This window comes from Triturus cristatus, chromosome 1_1, assembly GCF_964204655.1.
Source record: "Triturus cristatus chromosome 1_1, aTriCri1.1, whole genome shotgun sequence".
Taxonomy (NCBI): domain Eukaryota; kingdom Metazoa; phylum Chordata; class Amphibia; order Caudata; family Salamandridae; genus Triturus; species Triturus cristatus.
In genome coordinates, this window is record NC_140579.1 from 833506789 (window position 1) to 833531344 (window position 24556).

Here is a 24556-nt window from a genome sequence, read left to right on the forward strand (position 1 = left end):
ATATTAGTAGACTAGAGAGGTCTAGCGCCACTTCTTCCCGAACCAATGATCAGAGGTCCCGATGCTGACGGAGAGGACGGTGACTCTACATGACGGCTAGAAAACTTTAACTATTTGCTGAGGACCAGTTCTGACTTAGAAAACGACTTTTAGCCAGAATAGGTAAATATAGAAAATATGATCTTGCATTTAATTGGCTTTTCTTACAATTTTTAGATAAACAATATTCTGTTTGAATTACTGTGTCGGGTGGTTATTTTATTGTCATGTTTATTGAATATTTAGAGTGTTGGATGTATCACCAGATCTATAGCAACTAGTTGATCTCATTGACCTCAGGGTACATGCAGATTCGTTAGGTATATGTAAAGTGTTTCTCCTTATACATGGCACGGATAGAGTGGTAGGATGAATGTTGGTGTTATGGGCCCCACCAGCGTGTGATGTGTGTGTGCGCGTGTGACTGCGAGATCACTCCGTCCGTGGAAGTAGAGGGGATTCGGAAGCTCCGATCTGCACCACATGACTATTAGGTCGATTGCTGATAGGAACACTGGCCTGAGCCCCCATGAAATTGTTATGGGTAGAGCAATGAGACATGTTTTCATTCCTGTCACCAAACTACTGCCTATATCTGATGACTTCGTTTTGGATTATTGCAAGGGGTTGGCTGATTCCATTCATTCTGTGTTTCATCAGGTTGGACCAGATGCAACCACCCTTGAAAAGAAGCCAGCTCATGATTTGAGTCCTGGTGACTGGGTGCGGATCAAAGTGCATAGAAGGAGAAATTGTCTGGTCCCACGCTGGGGGAAACCACATCAAGTGATTCTGACCACGACGACTGCTGTGAAGTGTGCCAGAGTAAAGAATTGGATTCATGCTAGTCATACTCTTTGAATCCCTAGTTCCATAAATAGACCTGAGTAAGAATATTTGGAAGAGCCCGATATCAGTTCTGAGTCAGAATCAGAAGAAACAAGAACAAGACAAACTCCAAGAACGGGAGAATCGGAGTTGAGCCAAGTTGCGGATCTGGAGAATATACCATTGAGGAGATGACTGGAAATTTCCGATACTAGCTCAGAATCAGAGACTGAACAGGTGGGAATACAAGAAAGGATAAAGGAAAACATTGAAGAAACTGAACAAGAAATTCTTGATAAAGAAGCACCAAGTGCAAGCACGAGAGAAATTCCGCCTGTGATCATAGAATTAGAAGGTGAGGAATTAGATACAGAGAGTGAGGGTAAGATTGTTGTGGAAGACCCCCGAGGAGGTGTAGGGACGACACATCCAGATAGAAGGGACAGTTCGTCCACAGGAAAATTGCGCGGAAGAGACACGAGGAGGGAAAACAGGAGATAGTGAACCTGAGGTCCTGTGAGAAAAATCCAAAGAAAGTAAAAACCAAACCGATACAGAATCGAAAGAAAGTGAAGGAGAAGGCCAAGGAGGACGAATCTTGAGGAAAAAAGCTTGGAAAACAGAGCGAGGCAAGAAGGGGAACAGTTGCTTTGGTTCTGCATGTCTCTTTTGTAGTCTGTATACGATACTTCATGAGAAAAATGTCAAAACTGGTATGTTGTCTTTTGATATGGTTGAAGTCTCTGGGTCACAGAGCTTCGCTGGATGTGTCTTTGACGAATAAAATTTGTTTACAAAAAAAAAGAAGGGGAACAGGTTGAAGAGACCGTCGAAAGAGGAAATCTGGCCTAATAAACTTCAAAGATTGAGATATCGACTAACGAGTGTAAAATCTTCTAACGCAGAACAAGTGAATGAGGTGTCTAGTCAAGAGAAATCAGAAGACTCTTTTCAGGCACACTTGAAAAGAGAAAAGAGAATAAAAAAACCCAACCAGAAGTACAAGTCACCGGAGTGGACGTATGTGGCACTTCCTGATCTACAAGAGGAAGCAGATAGCCAAGGCAGTCTAGGAGTGACTGTACCGGAAGTGGTTGAAGAAGAAGAAGATTTGGAAATCCTGAGAGTTATCTTATCTGATATCAGAGAAGAGACGGATGATCAGGAAGTTCTGAACCGAGATTGTGAAAACTGAAACAAAGACGATCAATGCCCGGATTGAAGTGACAAAGAAAGATGCAGAGAATTTAAAATACTGGACAACACACGTAACCGAAAGAGCCAAGTAGGCACTTAAAGCCTTAGGTTTAGACAAAATTAAGTTGTGAATAAAAGAGGCTAAGTCAAAAGACACTGATCATTTCCAAAATGGCAAACACAGAAGGTAGAAAACCTGCATGTGGGTTTCTCCGAAGATGGTTGTAAGCGGGTTCGAAGGAGGACGCTAGAACGTGGGCTGCTGTATAGAATGAGTTTTATTGTCGTATACAGGGTAGGTATGTAGGAGTTAAGCAAGTCCGGTTTCCTGGCGGGACGGTCGTCTGATCTCCGAGGTCCAAGTCTTGCTCGTCGGGGGGGGGCGGGGTTTACAGCTGGCTGGAGGAGCTCCGGTGCCGGTGCCCAAAAGGAAAAGAGAAGACTATCGTTAGTCTCAGGCCTCGTTCGGGCACAATCGTGAAGGAGGGGAAGTGAGGGAATACACACACCAGTGCAACAGTGACCCAGTCCACGTCTCGTATGGGGGGGTGTTTTGTGAGGAGGGGGGATTTACACACTATGTACACGGCGGCGAGTGGTGGCGTCTAGAGCCGCCCTCCCTTCTCCCGCCTCCCGACCCAGCCCGAGAAACGATCCCGTACCTGGGATAGCCACACTCTCCCTTGAGCGTGGCTCGGCGGAGCGTAGTTGCGGAGACCTCCTTGCTCCGGCTTTCCTTCCTCTGAATCGTTTCTGCTCCTTGCTGGTTCCTCCGTTCTCCCGTCGTCTGGCCGTCGCGCTCTTCCACCTTGGCTCTCACTCTCTCGACTTCCTCCGGTGTCGTCACACACCCGGCTCCTTGTCTCCAGGATATTTATTGGCTGCGGGCTGCCTAGGTCAGCACAGAGGGCGGTAGTAACTGGGAGGGTTTCCCAGTTAAAGCAACAGGCGTCCTCCTGGGAAGGTCCGGTGTCGGATGCAGCCCACGGATCGTCCTGGGGAGTACAAATCACAGGCTTTGTCATGTCGTGGTGTGCCCACCAGTCTCCCTCAACGCGGGGTTGTTCCCCGTGTTCCCCGTGACACTGGTGCAAAATGTGTTGTTGTTGTACAGGATTACTAATGCTTCTATGGATCATATTAGCAATAACGATTTCATTTAAAGTGACATTTGAAAAGGTAGAAAACCACACAGGGAACAGGACTAATAGAGAAGAGGTTTATGATACTCAGGCTACTAAACTGATAGATAGAACAGATTTTCATAAGGATAGGTCCTTAACTGATTTTTCTAATAATGTTTTTCAAAGTTACTGTATGAATATGTAAAGACTATGGAAGTTAGAGATTGTTATGTTTGTATGGAGTTACCTGCATCGGTGTCAGAGGGTGTCACCTATCATCGCCTTCCTTTGACATATGGAATAACCTGTAGTGTATTAGCAAGCTTGTTCTATAGAACAGGGAAATTAGAATATTATTATACTGATATAGATAATGTTTTCTCACAGATACCTGTAGTCCCTGAACTAAACAAGGTGAATCCTGGTAAAATTTTAGGCGAATTCTTCTTAGAAACTAGAGAATTAACTTTAGAAGAACTGTTTATGAATAATCTTACTTGTAGTCTGAGGAAGGAAGAAAAAGCATTCCTGAACATGGTAGAGGAGAGGAGAATTAAGATGCAAAGAAAGGCGCCTGGGGAAAAGATGGAAACAAAATTTTGGGATGCTGAAAGGGAAAACCATTTAAAGGGAGAAACAAATCCTGCAATGGCTTTGGATTGGCCTCAGAGAGGGAAATTGTGCATCAGTAGAGATAACACTGTTTATGATAATTATTTTGTAGGTGCAAGTGAATGCCATGATGTATATAAGATCATGGGAGGATAGGGATTTAAAGGAGGAAATGATCAGGTATTCCCTGGAATATATTACATCTGTGGGAACAGGGCTTATTATAGGTTACCAGACCACTGGTATTGTACATGCTACCTAGGCCTGGTCTTCCCAAAAACATTTCATGTGGGAAGGGGAGAGGACGGTTTGCACGAGAGAGGTAGACAACTAACAAGTAGCAGGAGGGAAAGTTGGTCAGAAATTGTAGGGGATATTTTTGGAGCACTGATACCAGCCGTTGGAATATCTCTCAATGCACATAAAATTAGAAAATTGTCTACAGTTGTGGATCACTTATCGACAAGCACAGCTGGAGGGTTCTCAATGGTAAATACCGAAATGGTTGCCATGAGAGCCATGATTATGCAAAATCGACTTGCCCTTGATATTATTTTAGCCAAAGAGGGAGGAGTCTGTGGAATGCTGAAGGTACAACATTGCTGTATTTATATTTCTGATGAGAGCCAAAATTTAAAGAAATGTATTAAGAATATAACTGATTTGCATGAGGAAATTGTTCCATTGGAGGTTGAAAGTGTTTGGGGGAAACTTGGTAAAAGTTTTTCAACTATAAAGGGTTTATTAACAAGATTAGGTAGTTCATTTGTAGGTAAAATACTAATACCAGTGACTTGTGTGGTAATACTAATACTGATCTTGAGATTAGGGTGCGTATGTATAAAAAGAAGAAAATTACAAAATAGAATAAAAAGAGAAGTTGCGAAAAGAAAGGAGAAGGAAATAAGAGAAAGAGAAGTAGGAGATATAGTACTAGAAGAATGGAAAGAAAACATGTACAAGAAAACAAGAGAGGATGAGATGGGAGATACTATGATGTAACGTAACTGAGTAATCATTTCCGCCCAAAAAATTTTTAAAAAAAATTATGACATTTAGCGGGATTTGGGGTGATGTTAAAAATCACCAAAGGGGGGATTGATGGAGCAGGTAAAACAAAAATGTTGTATACCTTCTCTGTTTTGCATGAAATTTAATTATGTAATCATTCTAAATATTAACTTGTACTAATTTGTGTAGAGTGGTAGGATTATCCAACAATTGCACCTTAATAAACACGAAATACACGTGGGACTAAAATGCTAATTGCATGGCTAATAATTAAATGATTAACTGTGGTATGCAAACTAACTTTAAGATGTGTTGAAATAGAGAATTGCATGATTCATGTTGCTTTTGTGATGGTTTGTGCATCCAGTGCTGCAGAATGGTGAGTATTATTGCTTTAAACGTTGCTACAAGCGAGGAAAATACTAATATATATTGGGATTAGTGTGGGTTTAACATTAGAATCTTCATTTCCATATATTAATTACTGTTATGTTTGTTTTTGCTTAAGTTGGCATTCGGGCCTACTAGGCCGCAGTACTTAAAATGGGGTTCGGAAGTGGCCACCGTCATGTGAGCGTGATGCCGACTGCGCAGACTCGGATGGCTCTGAAGATCTCCAAGCGACCTCTGATGAGAAACAAAATGTTCCTTGTCAAGGATAGGAATGTGGAGGACTGCCAAAACCCAGACTAGTGTGAATGACTGAGGGGACAATGAACGACCTGTACAAGAAGGTTTACATGTTGTTAGTTCGGAACTTTCGCCTGTGAAACTACGAAAAGAATACAATTGGGAAGATGTCATGCCCAGTCTCATGGGAAACAGGCAAACCTGGGAATATTGAATAGACTTACAATTTTCGGAGGGCTTAGCCAATCAGAACACTTTCTACCCCTGAATTGTTGCACATTGTCCTAAAAGTTAAGGAGAAAAAGAGTATAAAAAGGGGGGATTTAGAAGAGGGTTCATTCCCCCTTCCTTCCTTATTGCTGTTAGGCTGTTGGTGTGGAGAGTCAATTTGCTGGATTGTTGGTGCGATTGCTTGGTCCCTTGGCTAAATCGTGGGGACTGCGTCATGCTGAAGGAGATTTCCTGGACTTACCTGCGTTTTCTTTGATTATAAAAGGACGATTCCATCTGAAGGGATTTTGCTTATTGATGTGGGTTGACTGGTTCTTCTGAAGGTGGTCGCCAATGTCCAAATTTAGGTAAATATACATGTTATGTCAATTTATGTTCAAGATCAAAGATTGGAAATCGCTCAATAGAAATCTGATTGAAATTGTAATCCTGATTATGCCAACACAGAGTGAATTAATTAGATAAACTAGACATTGATTAATAAAAAATGAGTTTGTGATTCTTTAATAAGGTATTGATAGTTAACCGAAAGGTTCCGAAGCTTTAAATGTGTTTTAGCTGATTCTAAATCACCATCAACCAGTCCAACTAATTGGTCCATCGACCAAGTGGTGGAGTGCCTTGATGTTAAAGTTAGGATTCTATAGCTACAGATGTATATAATGTAAAGGAATTACTCCCGATAGGTAACAAGGTACCCCCACATGTCCAGCGCTTCTTTCCTCCTGTGTGCAGATTCGAGTGAGACATATGAGTGTTGGTGTTATGGGCCCCACCAATGAATGCGTGTATGAATGAGTAAGTGTGATGACGGGTCTGTGACGCAGGGACGATATGTAAATTTGCCCTTTTCCGCTGGAGCAATGTAATTTTCATCAAAGGTTTTAGAGCTGGAACAGACTGCATCGTTTTCAGGTTTTTGGGGAGAGAATGCGGAATTGGTGTGGTGGAGGTAAACAAAGTAAGAGTTTCAGGGCATTCTGTATCTCGGTGGTGCTTAACATGGTTTTCTCAGCAAAGAAGGAGGAAAAAGTTTCACAATTGGGTAGAGTTTTGTTGTCAGAGGATGTGGCATTGCCTTCTATGGTTGTTTGGTTTTTGATAAATTTGAACAGTTCTTATGGATGATTTGTTGCCAAGTCAAGTTGATGTTGAGAGAATGTTGCTTTGGAGGTTCTAAAGTGTCTATTGTAGGCGCTCCATATGTCGTAGGAGTTTAAGTTTACACATAGAAGGGATATGTCTCCGAGCTCTTTCAGCAAGTCTGAGGCATCCACATTCCTGGTTAAGGTTACAGTTGAACCAAGGGTTGGATCTTTTGGACAGGATTCTCTTTAGTTGTTTAGGAGCAATGGTGTCCATAATTTTTGTCATGGAGTTGATGTAGTGATTAGTGAGTTCATGAGCATCATGCATGTTAGAGGGGGAAGCAGGTTGCTTTTTACTGATAGCTGACAATGTAGATGGATCGAAGTTGCGGGTGTCTCTGACCCAATATTTGGTTTGTCTAGGTTCGCCCCTAGAGCTAATCACTGGTTCAGATATAATGAAGGTGATGCAATGGTGGTCAGTCCAGTCACAGAGTAGGATGTATTTGTTTTGAATGGTGTTTTCTTAAGCAATGATTACATTTAAGTTGGGCCCTTTATTGTGGGTAGGGCTGTTGCAGGCTTGGATAAAGCTGAAGTCATGGAGGAAAGCTTTATAATTGTTAACCAGAGGGTCATTGGGATTGTTCCACTGAATGTAAAAGTCATCAAGAAAATTCTGGGTGTTTTGTTCTTTATTGGTGGAGGAGATGATCTCCATATTCTGTTCAATGAATGTGTGGTTATCTCCAGGAGGATGGTAAATTGTGAGGAGAGAGCACGTAGAGTTGTCATTGTTGGAGAAGTTGATCCTAAAGTATTCACAAGAGGACAGTGATGGAGAATGTGCTAGTTTCATGGTTAACGTGTATCTGTGTATACAGGTTAGGCCACTGTCAGAGCTACCAGAACTGTCTAGTTTGATGATGTCATGAGTGGGCGGGACTAGAGTGCCAAGAATAGGGGATGAGGATTCATTCGGCCAAGTTTCAGTGAGTGTAGGGATGTCAACGCCGAGGTAAAGTATAAGTTCAGCTATGTCAGCCGCGTGAGCTGAATGACAGTTGAGTAAAAAGCATTTAAGGAATGGTTTAGTGGTAGAGGTAGAAGAGTGTGAGATGGGAACTTGTTTGAGGTTCATTAATTAATGTACCTTGAGCTAGGTAGGAATTCCCTGGGGACGTGAGTGATGGCAGTCTGAATTTTTCCTGCAGGTATTACAGGGGCACTGTTATAGGTGACAATAAGGGAGAGTATATAATTATTCGATAGTTGTCTGAATAACCTATTGGGACGGGAGTAGTGGTCAAAATTCAGTTTGCAGCTCCATCTGGGTCGTGGATCCCAAGACTTGGTTAGCCTGACAGCAGTGTAGCAGTTGGGGGTTGGGGTGTTGTGAGTCTGAAGGTGCGTCAGCTGTGAGGACAAAATGTGTTCCAGGTTGGAGGTGATCTGCATAAGATTGTGCATGTCAGCCCTAATTAGAAGTAATTCTGCTTTTATGGCATCAAGCGTAGACTGAGGGTAATGGCTCTTTGAGGGCTCCTGATTGGTGGGAGTATCTAAATCATGAGGGTTGGCTGAGTCAAAGCAAAAGGGGGGCACTCACAGGTGGGGTCCTCTGGCGGAGTCTTAGTAGTGGGATGGTGATATGGAGGGGAGTATTCACTGTACTGGTTGATGGCAGAGTTAGTGTTTCCTTCTTTAGAAGGATAGGAGGCAGTGTTAGTGGGATGTTGGTGTAAGACATTGTCCGAAATAGCAATAGAGGACAGGGAGTGCTGGACTACAATTGTAACCGTTGGTGAGGTGGTGTCATCCTGGGTAGAGAGGTGTGAAGAAGGGTTTTGGGTGGTGAGAGGTTGAGGGTGTCGCATGAGGAGGAGAAAAAGGGGAGTTGCAAGGGGACGGGCTGGGCAGTGGTTGTGCCTAATTTGTTTTTAATTTAGGAGAAAAGATTGAAAAAAAGTTCCAGGTTCTGATCTGAAGCTTGGCTGATAACTGCGCCATTTTTATAGAGGAAGATTGTGGCTTTCCCATTACACCGTGGAGAGGGCACAATAGTGAGTTTTTAACCATGTTAGATTCTCTTGGTGGTGGTGGTATTGAGTAGCGAAGATAACACTTTCCTCCATTGAGCACACCAATTGGTAGTGAAGATTAAGTCCTTCAATATATTGCCCTTGTTGTGGCAGGAGTAGGCGTCTGTGATAAGAGTTTCTTTATTGCTGTTGAAGATTTTATGTTTGAGATTTTTAATGGTATTTTGGATAGGTTGGGAGGGTCGTTTATTCTAAATGAGTTATTTCCAGCAGGAGACAGTAGGACGTTCATCTTTTTATCTTGGTATGAATCCATGTTGGGTGGTGAAGTCAAGGATAGCAATAAGCATTGGCATAGCCAAAAGGTCTCGCCTTTGGGACCTTATAAGTGTTTTGCCATGCAACAGTTGTTGTTGCACCAAGGATATTGTGCTGCATAACTAAATACTTATAAGGTCCCAAAAGCGAGACCTATTGGCTATGCAAATGCTTGTTAGAACTGCCGGTGCTGAGCACCGCCAGGACCCGGCCCACTTAAAGCCCTGTATAAGATTAATAGAACATTAAACTCACCGAAAGTTGCAAAGTCTACATTAAAATCAGCCGCGGCCTGTGGAGGGAGTTCCGTGGGGCGGTAAGGCGGGGCAGGGGAGGGGCAGGGTGGGGGTTTCTAAAAACCGGAATATGGATAATTACAGGTACGTAAACAATTAAATAAATAAAACGAATTTCGTAGCGCGCGCTGCATCAAATGCGATGCAGTGCGCGCTACGAAATTCGTTTTATTTATTTAATTGTTTACTTTCGGCCGAAAGGCGGCGATAATTTTATCGCCTAATTAGCAAGGCCACGCTAACGCGTGAAACCTTGCTTTAGCGTGGGGATTCCTAATGCCCAGCTTTGCATCTCTAAAGAGATGCAAAGTGGGCGTTCCTGACCTAACATGACAGGAGAAATGTCGCTAAGCGACATTTCTCCTATCATCAAGCCCCACACTATGAAGCATAGCGACAGGAAAAGTAGTGATAACCCCTGTTATCGCTACTTTCCTTACGCCTGCTTCAGGACTGACTTAGCCATGATATCCTATGGAAGGTCGATATCATGGCTAAGTTTGTGAGTCCCTATCAGCAAGCTAACGCCACACTACGTGAGATTATCGCTGGGTTTCCAGCGATAATCTCACGTTAGGCAGTTAGCGTGAGGATTTTTATCGCTGAGGAGATAAGCGTTGCTAATAGCACGCTATCTCAGCGATAAAAATCCACGTTACCCGGCGATAATTATCCTCACGCTAAGAGCGATGAGCGATAATTATCGCCGGGTGTTGCTGATATGCCCCTATAATATTTACATGCATTTCAGAAATCAACTCGAGTCCGATTCCAACACGGAACATCCAAAAATGGGTTTCCAGATAATAGTGTACACTACCAGAATATCTGCTACAAAATATTGTAGCAAGAATAAAAACAAAAATATTAATAAGGTAAGTAGATATGTAAGTGTAGAATTACTAAACTTCACTTCACACTCACAATATTTTTGTTGATATTCCTGCTATTTGCTATTTTTCTATCTGCTTTTCTTAACCCCACAAGCCTTGGCACTATGCATATTAGAGTTAGGTATAGTAAATCTATATTTACCTGATTATATTTGCCTTTTAACATTTTTGTTGATATTCTTGCCATATTTTTGCATCACAGTGTTATTGTTGACGATATTGTATCATACAACCAATAACAAAATGTAGGCTACAGTCCCTATCTTCCAGATTTTCCATCATTCTACTCCCTCCCAACACCTTATGTCGGTGTAAACCTCATGTAGTAGACTGACACTGAAGTTGGTATACTGCTCTCTGGCTCTTACCCGACTGCACTTCGAGTTGTGCCGTCCTGGTGATGTAGACACCCGTGGGGTCAATCGTCAGACAGTGGTACCTGCCTGAGTCCTGGCTCTGGAGCCCATCCATGATTATCGTTACAATGCCCCTCAGTGTATCATCGTGGATACTGGCCTGGTTGAGCACAGCCATGGGAGCATCAGATGTAGCAACCACACATTGGCACCCGGCCTGGGGAGACTGCAGACACCACACTTTTTCTGCCAGACTGTGCAGCTGTGGGTTAAAACGACAGCTCAAGGTGATCCAGCTTCCAGGCCCCACTGATACCACTGTGGCAAGCTGACCAAAGACCATGCTGCATCCTGCTGGGAACAGAATGTGGACAAGATAGTTACTGAGAAAGTTTTGACCAAAACACCAACACATGTTATAGAGATTTTTAAATTAATTTTTTTTGTTTTTGTTTAGAGTGGACATAGTACCAGGGGTATGTAAGAATACCTTACAGAAATATGGGATCATGTGCTGTGCAAAATGTAGGATGCAATCTTTATATTCAAAATAATTAGATCAGCGAGTGAAACTAATAATTTTGGCCAAAGTGTCTTGTTATCCAGTGCATTGATCATCTAAGAGATTTTAATATGCTTGAGAAGAATGATACATTTTAAAGATAAGAGTTACAAAGTCTGTAGAAGACAGAAGAATAAGCTAAATGAAACGAGGAACTTTCAATTGTTATAAATGTGTGGCAAAAGGTAGGAGGTTAGAGGTCATCAGCAAGAAAATAGCTAATATTGTGGTAGGAACAGATCATAGGAGTGCATTTACAGGTCATTTAAAAGAAAGTGCTCTTTCACTTTAGTTTCCAAGTATTTAAAACATGGATCTAGGCTAATCCTCTTGGAGGTGACATTCTGTATTGGGGAGAAACATGAGTAGGAGCGGTCTAAAGTGGAAGTCAGATCGACCATCTTTGGCAGTTCTCAGTTTTAAGGCTTTAAAAATAAGCCATTCTGACCTAAACATGTCCACCGTGGCCTGACTTCCATAATGGAGGAACTTGTAGTGTACTTCCAGTGTAGTATTAGAGAGCAGTGAGCAACATCTTTCACCAAGGTCTGTAAATACCTAGAACATATCTTAAAGATTTTGTTTGAGAGGTTTTGGGGTTAGGGGTACCTTTTAGTTTGGTGGTCTACCTGCTATCCAGGCAGGACAGAGGTGGAGTGCTGTCCCCTTGGTGAAGGGTGCCCAGCCGTATTTTGAGACCCTTGCCTTCCTTGTGTGGATTACCTTGCCTTCAGTCCGTCCAACCTGGCTGCAGATGCACTGAAGGTATGGATTAATGTAGAGAGTTGGTGTCATGTTTTTTCTGCCGCTCACCATTTACTTTTTTTGTTTTATTGATTCAAACTTCTATTTATTTTTTTCTGTCCAGACTGCATTGTCCTGCATGGCGATCCCTGGGAGGATCCATCCAATGATGGGGACTCCGCCCTGGAGAAGGCGGTCAAACACCACTGTAATTTTGCAGTCTATTGGTATATGGACCTAGGGGTTTCCAACGACAGAGACAGCTGAGGCTCCACTATCAGAAACTCATTAGTTCCACTGCCTGTAACTGGAGGTGAGACGGGAGCTCTATCAACTTATGGTAAAGCTCCTGTTCCACCAAATTCTAAGTAAGGCCCTTTATATTTATCTTCCATAACCTTGAAATTGAGAGCTGTGAAGATGGCCAGACTATAAGGTACCATTTTAGGACGTTTACAGGATGTTTGTAGTGGTTATTTGATAAAGATGTTGTGGGTGTTTATGCAATTTCTCCTATCATGTGTACATTGAAAATAATTCTGTAATAAAAGTGTTTTCAGTTTTCAGATGTAGGGAGAGAAATTCGTAGCTGACGTGATTTGATTCTCTTGGAATTTTGATAAAGCCTGGTGCCTTATTGCTTGGGAGCAGTTCGATGGCCGAAATGACCTCTTTAAAGTAATTTCAGTGAAATCTATGTTTCCCTGGTATTGAACATTCAATAAATTACACGCCCAGATGGCTTGGGGCAGAATGCTATCATACACCTTGGAGAAGTGTGTCCTACACAACAGTGGTGGGATGATTGCGTCCAGACTAGTATTGTGGTTCTCTGTGAAAAAAGATGTATTTATAATTATCTAAAAACGGGATGCATCATTCTTATCACTTGCCTCTTGCAATTGCTCCCATGATTCCCATCTGATAACTTTCTTTCTTGCTATGATTGCTTCCTTGTAGCATAATCTTCAATGCCTTACTTCTTCCATTATTCTTGACGACTTTATCAAGGCCTTTATTAGGCAACTATTCATGGTGGAACAGATCCCATCAAACCATTTATTTTTCTTTGATTCCCTACAGGATTACGGTAAAGCCAATAGCTCAGTGAAAGAGTTACATATTTTGTTGTATGCTCTCAACAAAAGATCAAGATCAGACCCCAGACGCACTTTCAGATGTTCCTGGCTCTTGACTACCAATTTTCTCAGTAAATGGTGAGTCTACAGTAGCCCATTTACGTAAAATCTCGATTCTTGTTAATCTCAATTGGAGGAATTACATGGGTGTGCTTTAATTGCGTCAGACCTGTGATAAATCTTAAGGCCAATGAGTTGTGATCAGTCCAGAAAGTTTGCATAATAGTAAAATCAAAAACCTTCAGAAGCCATGAAGTTGAGACAGCTATAATGTCAATCATACTCCCTGCGCCTGTCCCAGTGAAGGTGATTTGGTTCAAGACCATAGCTGGCGCAAGATCTATTGTTAATACTAGATTTAACCTGCTCATAATCTTATTGAAGTCATCCCCATAAGGATTATCCTCAAAGTGCAAATGGTCCACCTCGTTGTCCTGGCCAATAGTGCCACTCATAGCATTCCTTTAAATAGGACAGAGTCTGCTGTTAACCCCCCCCCCACCCCCAATACCCCTATAACAACAGAATCCCCCTTTAAGTCTTCAAATATTGTGAGCAGAGACATTTCAAGTGAGTTCATTATTTCAATATATTTAGAATTAAAATTATGATAAAAGTTGACCAAAATAATTGTCAGACTAGCACAAAGAGACCGGCAAATGATTTGAAAATGAGGTGAATTAAGAAAGACTTTGCCTATCATGCCTGCAAAGGAGACGGAGACAAAAGTTAACAAACCTCCCCTATGGTGGCCAGATCTAGAACCATCGGCCGGTGTCTCAAATCAATAAATCCTATTGATATATACGCTCGCGGGTGCACAATTTGACAACTTCTTATCAAGCAATGCCAACTGTCCTTCAATTTGCCAGTGATGCCAGCCACGTTCCAGAACAGCAGATTAAGATCTGGTTTCAATACCCCAAGGCATGATTTAGAAGTTGATCTTGCTTTTACTTGCAGTGATAGAATAACCACATCAGAGTCTATAGGAATTGGACCCCTGGGTTGCAGTGGGGGCGACTACGGTGGGAGATCTCTTTCGAGACTCTGAGCTACACCTGTTTGACGAGTTTCATGCAGAATTTGATCTGCCCCAAGGTCACTTTCTCCAACACAGGGCCCTCACCTTGGTGTTCAGAAAGCACTGGGGTACCGGGTCCACAGAACCACAGGCGCTGAGTTGCTGTCGATATGTGGCCTTCTCGTCAGGCACACTCAAAACAGTCTCATGTCTTTACAAAGTGATACGTTATGATCTCCAATAACCAATGGAGCGAACACAATGGGAGAAGCCTCTGGGGCTCCCGATTCCTGAGACGGACTGGGATACCATAGTGGAATGGACACCAAAGGTCTCGCGGAATGTGTGTTTTAAGTTAATTAACTAGTATATCCTGAACAGGGCGTACCCTACCCCTGGTGAGAATGAGAAGATATTTCCAGTCATAGAAGGCAGCTTGCCTCCGATGTGGGGAAAGGGAAGCACATATCCTACACATATTCTGGGAGTGTCCCACTTTGAGTGTCTTTTGGGAGGAGGTAATACATATAGTTGAAATTATCACAGACAGGGAGAATCCTCACTTTCCGAGTCACTGCCTACTGGGATGGTTCTCGACACAGCTAAAACCAAAGTAACAGGGAAATTCCGAGATCTTGCATATGTCCTGGCCAAACGGAAAATCACCAGGAACTAGAAGTCAATGGGGGGGGGGGCCGAGGGCAATGACATGGAGGAGAGAACTGGAAAAATGGGCGGGGCTGTGAAGGGAGAATACTCCTGAGGGAAGCCCGATGTGGCATTGGCACGCTAGACGCAGCCAGTACCTGAGGAGGGCTAGTCGATGAATTAATAGCAATGGATTCAGACGCTGCCACGACTTTGCCCTCACGACCGAATGAACCAGGTCGCACAGCCAGCAGCCCCTCTTTGATCATACCCCCGTCTCCCATATCTATATCCCACACGCACAGGGCCGGCTTTAGTGCTGGTGACGCCCGGTGCGACAATCACTTTTGGCGCCTCCACATCCCTTGACCGCCTCCTTGGATTCTCTCACTACCACCTGCAGAAGTGCCCCTCATCTCTCATATCATACGATATTCCTATATGCAGCTCCCCCCCGAGGCCTCAGCGCCCCCTCTACAGGTCAGCGACCAGTGCGGCCGCACCAGTCGCACTGCCCTAAAGCCGGCCCTGCACACGCACCAACGCGCAGCGACTTCTAAAGCATACACATATACCACACAAGCTGATAGCCGAATTGAGGAATCAACTCAGGGGGAGGGTAATTTGGGAATGGTATTGATGTAATGGGGATGGTAACAACATAAAAATGTTTTTTAATGATATGCAGTAAATGTATCTTGAGGATGAAGTACGTATGCAAAACCCCAATAAAATCTGGTTTAAAAATAAATAACATCTATAGGAATTAAATCATTGATCAACTTTAGATCGGAGTGTTCTGCATGGGCATAATTCCATGAGGGGTAGATGTTTGATTCTATTTGCCCTTTGATTGGTCCAATATTAGTCTTTAGGTGGTCAGTTACATTTTTCATTATCCTGGGGAATATGACCTCATGCACCATGTGAGAAGTTGGTCTGATGTATGCTGTCCACTAATTATAGTGGGCACCTTGTATCAGTCCAAACAACCCCTTATGGTGAATTGGTTAAAGACAACCATTATTGAAAGCTATCCTAGTAGTAGCTATGGAGAGCAGCCTTCAGGTTAAGTCTTGAAGGAATGTAAAGCAGCTTGTTTTACCAGTCTATAATCTCTTGAATGACCAAATGAAAGGACAACCACACCAGGTATATATTTAAAATATATGTATTTAAGATAAAACACACCCCTCTAGTCTCTTTATGAGACTGGAGTTCGAAGTACTTAGTTTACAAGTTAGCAAGCAACAGTAATAGCACAAATACACGTTTGGGTGCTAGGGGCGTACTAAACCATATACCAATAAAGTGGTATAAGAACCACGACTGAACTAGACACAAGGCCTAGAGCCTGTAGAATCGTTGGGACCCCAAGGAACCACCCAAGGTAGTGACACAGGGGACCCACGGGCCTGTGTGCAGTGTGTAAACACAACCGCGGGTTCCCTTCTATGGGCAATGTCGCGGTTGGAAAATTAAAGATTAGGGACACTTAGAATCGAGTTAGGACCAAACCCTTTTGGACTTAGGCAGTTCTAGAGCTAGCACCCATGGGAGCACTGGAGTACTCGTGTTACCTCACCCAGGGATGCCGGGTGCATAGGTATCTTTTGGTGTCGGGTCGCGTCGTCGATTTCAATGGAAGCTGGCGAAGAAGTGCTGCTGCCGTGAGGAGGAGAAGTGTCCGAAGCAATCCAAGCCTGGATCTAGGATGGAAGGAACCTGAAAGCAGAGGGGACAGAGTCTGGGTCACTTGCCAGTGACCAGGGGCACGATGGACCAATGACCACAGATGTTGGGTGCTTCAGGTGAGTTGATGGGTGTCTTGACTCTTCAGCCACGAGGTCCAGGAGGCGTCGACGAAGTCCATGAGCCGGATTCAAGCTGTGCCACAAAGTCTGTCGAGTGCTGCAGTGTCAGCGACCATAATGGACCCAACAAGCCTTGGCAACGGCAAGTCTTGTGGAAAGAGAAGAAGGACGTTGGGGCAGATCAGCAAGGTCTGAGGGACTCACCCAGCGAGGGTAAGTCAGGGCACGTCTGGAGCAACCAGGGAAGCCCAAGCAGAAGAGGAGTTGCCTTAGTGGGGACCCACTAGCCAATGGGCTAGCGATCGTGAAGGAGTCTCGAGCGGTTGCACTGGAACCCGGCCTACGGGTCACTCGTGGAGTGGAGGCCAGAGATCTTCGGTGCAGTCAGTGCTCAAGGCTGGGGCTACTCGGAGCCCAAAGCAGAACTTCAAGGATAAACAAGAAGTTGATGTACCAGCAATAGTATGCAGTGCCCAGGGGTCATGGTTCCTCGTCACCCACGATAGCCACGGGCCTCAGCTTTGCTGTGGACTCAGGGTGGCCTTGGGGAAGTCAGGAAATCTGCCTCTGGTGATGCAGAGACTTCGGCGTCCAACGGGAGCTTCGGAATTGCAGACCGGACAGTTGCTTATTTGGTGCCTGCCAAGCAGGGGAGTCACTCCTTGACTCCAAGGGAGATTTCTTCAGTCTTCTAGTCAGGATAGAAAGTTGAAGGTCCAGGATATATATTTCAGAGTTTCGTCCAGGGTAATCTAAAGTCGCAAGGACTGGGTTCCCATACTTATACAAAGTTTGGGGGTTGGACAGACTCTAGGGACCCACCTATGGGAGGGTTTGGAAAAAGGGGTGGTTACACCCATTTCCTTTGTCCAGTTTTGCGTCAGAGCAGGGGCAGGTAGCCCCTGCAACCGGTTTGAACTGGACTATGCACAGGGACACCAAGTGTGCCCCCAGTGCAGCACCAGAGAGGGCTCCCGCTCAGCCCCAATACACTTCTGCCTGTCTGGGGAGGTGGTTACACCTCCCTGGGACAGGAAACCTATTGGCCAGGCCTCCCCTGCCAGAGTTTCGGTCAGCAGCAGGAGGCCAGACCCTTGTCTGTGGCAGAGGCATCCATTTTGTGATGCCAGGGCTGTAGAAAGTACTACCGGGTTAGACCAGTGTGAACATGTCTCTCCCTCTAGATGGGTGGAATGCTACCCCCGCCACCAGAACTGGCGGGGGGGGGGGTAATATTCCAAAGCGTTTGACACCAAACATGACATGTTTCCGTGCAGCCATCCCAAAGTTACCATTTACCGCAAGGTTATAATGCACTTAAGAGTATATGGTCAGGCTGCACCACAAACAGCATCAGAGGAGGTACTCCGAACGCTGCAGAGGGGCTCTGCTCATGCAGGGGCACCCTCTCACATTAAAACCAAGCACTCTGCCTTCAGGATTTTTAAGGCCTGCCATAGGAGTGACTTATAGGTTTTATATGTGTGTGCAATGGTAGTGATATAGGTAGCCTATACCACAGTAACGGGTGCAAGCACCACCTTACCCAGGCTGCAGTAGCAGACCTGTGGTGTCATTTTGGAGTGCTTCCCAGTGGCATAATACATGCTTCAGCCCCTGGTAGGCCTCTGAGGTACCTATGCCCTAGGTACATAGTATACCATATACTGGGGGCTTATAAGGCACTCCAGAATCCAATTAGAAATGTACCTGATGTACATGGAAACCTTTTTAGAGAGGAAGCAGCTAGGCTGGGGTCCTGATTAGCAGGGCCACAGCCAGACTAAGGTCGAAAAGCAGTGAAACACCAGCAAAAAGTGGGGGTACCCATGTGAAGCAGATCCTACTCTCCTACACAACCCCCCCCCCCCAAACGCAGGGACATTAAACTAACCTTGACCAGTTGAGTCTTCATGTTCTAAGTGGAAATACCTAGCGAGTCCATCTGTATTGGCATGGTTACTCCCAGGTCTATGTTCCACTGTGAAGTCCATACCCTGTAGGGAAATGGACCACCTACGCAGTTTGGGGTTTTGAGCCTTCATTTGTTTTAGCCATAAGAGGGGCTTATGGTCGGTTTGAACAAGGAAGTGAGTACCAAACAAGTATGGCCCCAACTTCTTCAGAGCCCAAACCACAGCAAAGGCCTCCCTCTCAATGGCTGACCAACGTTTCTCTCCAGGGGTCAGCCTCTGCTTATGAAAGCTACTGGCTGATCCTGACCATCATTCAATTGTGACAGTACAGCCCCTACCCCAATTCAGATGCATCTGTTTGGACAATGAACCTCTTGGAGTAGTCAGGACTCTGCAGAATGGGAGCAGTGCACGTGGCCTGCTTCAGGTCATCAAATGTCTTTTGACAGCTAGTTGTCCACTGAACCTTTTTGGGCATCTTTTTAGAAGTTAAGTCATTAAGGGGTGTCACTATTGATCCATACCGCTTGACAAATCTCCTATAGTACCCAGTCAGGCCTAAGAAGGCTCTCACCTGAGTCTGGGTAGTTGGAGCAACCCAGTGCATTATAGTCTGGATTTTGCTCTGCAATGGTTGAACCTGGCCTCCACCTACAAGGTGGCCCAGTACACAACCTGACTCTGCCCTATATGGCACTTAGTACCCTTGATAGTTAGGCCTGCATTTTGCAGGGCCTCCAAAACATTCCTCAGGTGGACCAGGTGATCCTCCCAGATGGAGCTAAAGACAGCAATATCATCTAGATATGCTGCACTAAAGTCTTCCAGGCCTGTAAGGACTTGATTCACCAACCTTTGGAAAGTGGCAGGTGCATTCTTCAAACCAAAGGGCATTACAACAAATTGATAGTGCCCACTAGGGTTAGAAGATGCTGTCTTTGGTTTTGCATCATCAGCTAGTCTGATCTGCCAGTGGCCAGCTGTCAGGTCCAAATGTGCTTAGAAACTTGGCTGAGGCCAAAGTATCTATTAGCTCATCTGCCCTGGGGATGGGATGGGCATCAGTCCTAGTGACTGCATTGAGACCCCTGTGGTCTACACAAAATCTCATTTCTCTCTTGCCATCTGTGGTGTGAGGTTTAGGTACCAAGACTACTGGACTAGCCCAAGGGCTAACTGAGGGTTCAATCACACCCAAATCCAACATCTTTTGGACTTCTGTCCTTATACAGCGGACGCCGGACTGACACCGGAGTTCCGCCAGAGTTCAGCCCGTCTGTGCCCGTCCGGGCCCAGACGGGCTCTGGGCTGGTTTCTATGCCCGCCCCTCTGGAACCGCGTTACACTCGTATTGGGTACAGGAGGGAGGAACTTATGTCTTGGCGGTCTCCGAAACCCTCCACATGTAGATATGCCCACGAGGGTGGACCTCCGTTCCTGCCTTGCGGGATATGTATTGAGGGTCGGGGTATGACCCCTGATAAATCGGTGCTTTCTATAGCTTTGTTGAATTGTCGGTCTCTACCCAGTCACGCCATAGAAATGAATTCTCTTATTTTGGACCACAAGCTGGATGTGTTATTTTTAACAGAGACCTGGATTTCCTCCTGCTCGGGCCCCGACATGGTTAGAGCTCTTCCTCCTGGTTTCCTCATTACACATTTGGATAGGCCTGTGGGGAGGGGAGGAGGAATTGCCATCCTTTATAGGGATTCGTTAGTTTGTAAGGTGCGGGACGGAGGGATGAGCGACTGCGAGAGTTGTCAGTTCTCCCTTCGCCTGGCACCCACTGCATCGTTGACGGGCTTGCTGATTTACCGTCCACCCGGGACCTTGGGAAATTTTCTTAACTCCTTCCTAGAATCAGCTGCGCTCCTTGCCTCGTCCACTGGTAACTTTATAGCTTTGGGTGATTTTAACATCCATTTTGATGACCCCTCTAACTCCCTGGGAGTAGATCTGCAAGGCGACCTCAAAGCCTTTGGGATCAACTTGGCTAATTCGGGTGCCACACATGGGAAGGGCCACTTGTTGGATCCTATATTTTCAAACTCTGGTTGCCTTAAAGCTCTTCCAGTGCTGGCCCTACCTTGGACAGATCATTTTCTGGTGCCTGCCCAGTGGCAGTTTGATGTCCCAGTTACATCGGCCCCTAAGGTATACACCGTGGAAAGAGCCTGGTCCAGGCTCCCAGTGGATACCTGGGCGGTACACCTGGAGGCGTCTCGGCCTCCCCCTGGGTCTAATCCGTTAGTTGCGGATGGGAATTTAAACATCTGGCTCACCAACTCGCTTGATGCTCTTCTCCCCAAGAAGAAACAACTCACCAGGGGTAAGAGAGTGGGATCTGCGCCCTGGTACACATTGGAGCTGAGAACTTTGAGGAAGGGTTGCAAGAGGTTGGAACGGACCTGGAGGAAAGATTGGAACGAAACGAGCCGGAGAGAATATCGGGTGGCTCTTAGTACTTATAAATCTGCTATTCGGGTAGCTAAATCCGTGTTCTTTGAGGAGAGAATAGGCTTTGCGGCCAACTCCTCAAAAGAATCGTTTAGGGTTATTAAAGAACTCCTTAAAACTCCCGAACCTCAGGTCATTCACGACGACCCCTGTAAGAAATGCTTCGAACTTGCCTCCTTCTTTAAAACTAAAATAGACAACATCTTGGCATCTCTCCCTCGGCCAGCCGAGGAGTCTCCTTCTGGTGGCAACCCAGAGTCTCAGCCCAGGGTGCGGACAGCGGAGCTGGTCTCTTTCGGACCTGTTACTGTGGAAGAAGTTCTTACAGTCTTGATGACCATGAAAAGTGGTTCCCCTAAAGACCCTGCACCAATGAAATATCTTAAGCAGGTAGCCCCCACCATCGGTGGCCCAGTGACGGATTTGATAAACGTATCTTTTTCCCAAGGAGTGGTGCCCCCTAGTTGGAAGGGAGCGGTTGTCAAGGCTCTCTTGAAGAAGCCTAACTTGGACCCCGCTGACCTTGCCAACTTCAGGCCTATTTCCCTGCTCCCTGGCCTCAGCAAGGTGGCGGAGAAGTTGGTGAATCGTCGCCTCTCAGGCTTCCTGGAGTCCAACTCCCTTCTGGGTGACTCCCAAACGGGCTTCCGCCCCGGTCAGGGGACTGATACTGCCCTGCTGGCAGTCGTGGAGAATGCCAGGAGCATTTTGGATTCAGGGGGATCGGTGGCAGTGATCCTCCTGGACCTCAGTGCGGCATTTGACACCGTAGACCATCAGGTGCTTCTCCAGCGACTGTCGGGGGTGGGGGTCTCTGGGATGGCCCTGAAGTGGTTTGCGTCCTTCTTGGATGGCCGGACGTTTGAGGTGTGGGAAGGCCACAAGAAATCATCATCGGTCCCTCTCCAGTGTGGTGTGCCACAGGGCTCATCGCTGAGCCCTACTTTATTTAACATTTATATGGCCCCCCTGGAGAGTGTGATACTGCCCCTGGGTATCAAGATTATCAGCTATGCTGATGATACTCAGTTGGTGGTAGGTCTTCCCCAGTCGGCTTGCCATCCCGACCGGCTGCACACGTGTTTGGATAAGATCTTCACGTGGATGTGTAGTTCAGCACTCAAGCTTAACGGCTCCAAAACGGAACTGATGATGCTGGGGAATTCCCCTCCCTCCTTATCTCCGAGCAGCTGGCCTTGCTGCCTGGGAGTGGCTCCCACCCCCAAACAGGAGATCAAGAGCTTGGGGGTGTGGTTGGAGCAGGACCTTTCTTTTAAGACACACGCTAAAAAAACTGCAGGCGTGTGCTTCGGTCTACTCCGATCAGCCCGGAAGATATTACCTCTCCTCCCAGTGGCCTCCAGGAGGTTACTCATCCAGGGGCTTATCATCTCTCGGTTGGACTTTAGTAACGCGTTGTTTCTGGGGGCCCCAGAGTCCACCCTAAATAAACTGCAGCAAGTGCAGAATGCGGCCGCTAGGCTCCTGATGGACTTACCCAGGCGTCAGTCCGCCCGACCTGCGCTCAAGGCGTTGCACTGGCTCCCGGTTAGGGAGAGGGTGAAATTTAAGGCGCTTTGTATGGCCCATAAAATTCTGCAGGGGAAAGGCCCACCTATCCTACGGGATATGGTTCAACCTTATAAGGCCTCCCGTCCCCTCCGTTCAGACCATCAACATCTGCTGCAGGTCATGAGGGTAAGGAAGGTAAGAACTGGGGGCAGAAGATTTTCCATCAATACGGCCATCTTATGGAACTCCCTTCCTTTGTACTTGCGCTCGGAAACAAGTTTCTTACGCTTTCGCAAGCTGTTAAAAACTCACCTGTTTCCTGCTTAACTCCGGTGTTTCGTGTCATGGTGTCTTTCTCTGGATGAGCGCGGGGATGCCCAAGGGTAACCAGGCGCGTTATAAAACTCTTTAATAATAATAATAATAATAATACAGTCCCTGACATGGTCAGGTTGAGTGTAGATCTTATTCTTCACAGGTAGACTGTCCACAGTGTCCACTACATGAGTGCACCAGGTGGTCTGACTTGGAGTCAGAGAAAACATATGTCTGAACTGGCTGAGAAGGTTTCTGCAGTCAGTTTGCTGCTGGGCAGTGAGGCTGCCTTCCAAGGCTACACCATCAACTGACCCATCATCAGGGTTCTGAGAAAGCAGGTCAGGGAGTGGGTCACTCTCTTCCTCCTGTCCCTCATCAGTAGCTATGAGCAAGCCCATGTCTGCCCTGTCAACATATGGTTTTAGTCTGTTGATATGAAGTACCCTATGGGGACTCCTAGGGGTTCCAAGGTCTACCAAGTAGGTAACCTCCCCTTTCTGTTCAACTATGGTATGGGGGCCACTCCATTTGTCCTAGAGGGCTGCTGGGGCCACAGGCTCCAACACCCAGACTTTCTGTCCTGGCTGGTAAACAGTCAGTACAGCCTTTTGGTCATGCCAAGCTTTTTGCAGTTCCTGGCTAGCCCTAAGGTTTTTGTTTGCCTTTTTCATGTACTCAGCCATCCTGGAGCGGAGACCAAGTACATAGTCCACTATGTCTTGCTTTGGGGGCTTGAGAGGTAACTCCCATCCTTCCTTCACCAAACACGATGGACCCCTGACAGGGTGGCCAAACAAAAGTTCAAAAGGGCTGTAGCCAATCCCCTTTTGAGGCACCTCCCTGTATTCAAATAAAAGGCAGGGCAAGAGTAGGTCCCATTTTCGCCTAAGCTTCTCTGGGAGTCCTTTAATCATGCCCTTTAAGGTTTTGTTGAATCTCTCAACTAAACCATTGCATTGTGGGTGATAGGGTGTGATGAACTTGTAGTTCACTCCACACTCCTTCCACATAGCAGTCAAGTACCTAGACATGAAGTTTGCACCCCTGTCAGATACTATCTCCTTAGGAAAGCCTACTCTTGAGAATACACTCAAGAGAGCTCTTGCCACCACAGGTGCTGTAGTGGTGCTTAGGGGGATTGCCTCTTGGTACCTGGTGGCATGATCCACCACCACCAGTATAAATCTGTGCCCAGATGCTGTTTGGGGATCCATGGGACCAACAATGTCAATCCCTACCCTTTCAAAGGGCACCCCCACCACAGGTAGTGGTATCAGGGGGGCCTTTGTAGTGCCACCTGCTTTGCCACTGGCTTGGCAGGTTACACAGGAGTGACAAAACTCCTTTGTGTCTGCAGACATGTGGGGCCAGTGAAAGTGAGGGACAATTCTGTCCCAAGTCTTGTTCTGGCCCAGGTGTCCTGCTAGGGGAATATCATGGGCTAGTGTCAATAGGAAGCCCCTAAACTTCAGAGGTATATCCAACCTCCTGGATGCACCAGGTTTGGGGTCTCTACTCTCTGAGTAAAGTAGTCCATCATCCCAATAAACTTTATGGGTGCCACTAGCATTCCCAGCAGCTTCATCAGCATCTTGCTTTCTGAGGGGTTTAAGAGAGGGGTAGGTTTTTCTGCTCCTGGCTCAGATCAGACCTGGAAGGGCCCCCTGTCCCCAATAACTCAACTTGGTCAGGTTCAAGCTCCTCTGGAACAGTTCCTTCTTCAGGCTCAGGATCATCTCCCTGAGGAGACTGAT

General features: G+C 45.8%; 1 protein-coding gene across 1 annotated transcript in view; it reads right to left on the reverse strand.

The window, feature by feature from the left end:
• LOC146871152 (polymeric immunoglobulin receptor-like) overlaps positions 1 to 24556 on the reverse strand; it is a 192946-nt gene that overhangs the window by 113533 nt on the left and 54857 nt on the right. The window contains exon 2 of the mRNA XM_085650369.1: positions 10678 to 11016. Coding sequence (XP_085506495.1) covers positions 10678 to 11008 — 331 coding nt within the window. The 5' untranslated portion in view covers positions 11009 to 11016. The remainder of the gene's footprint in view (positions 1 to 10677; positions 11017 to 24556) is intronic.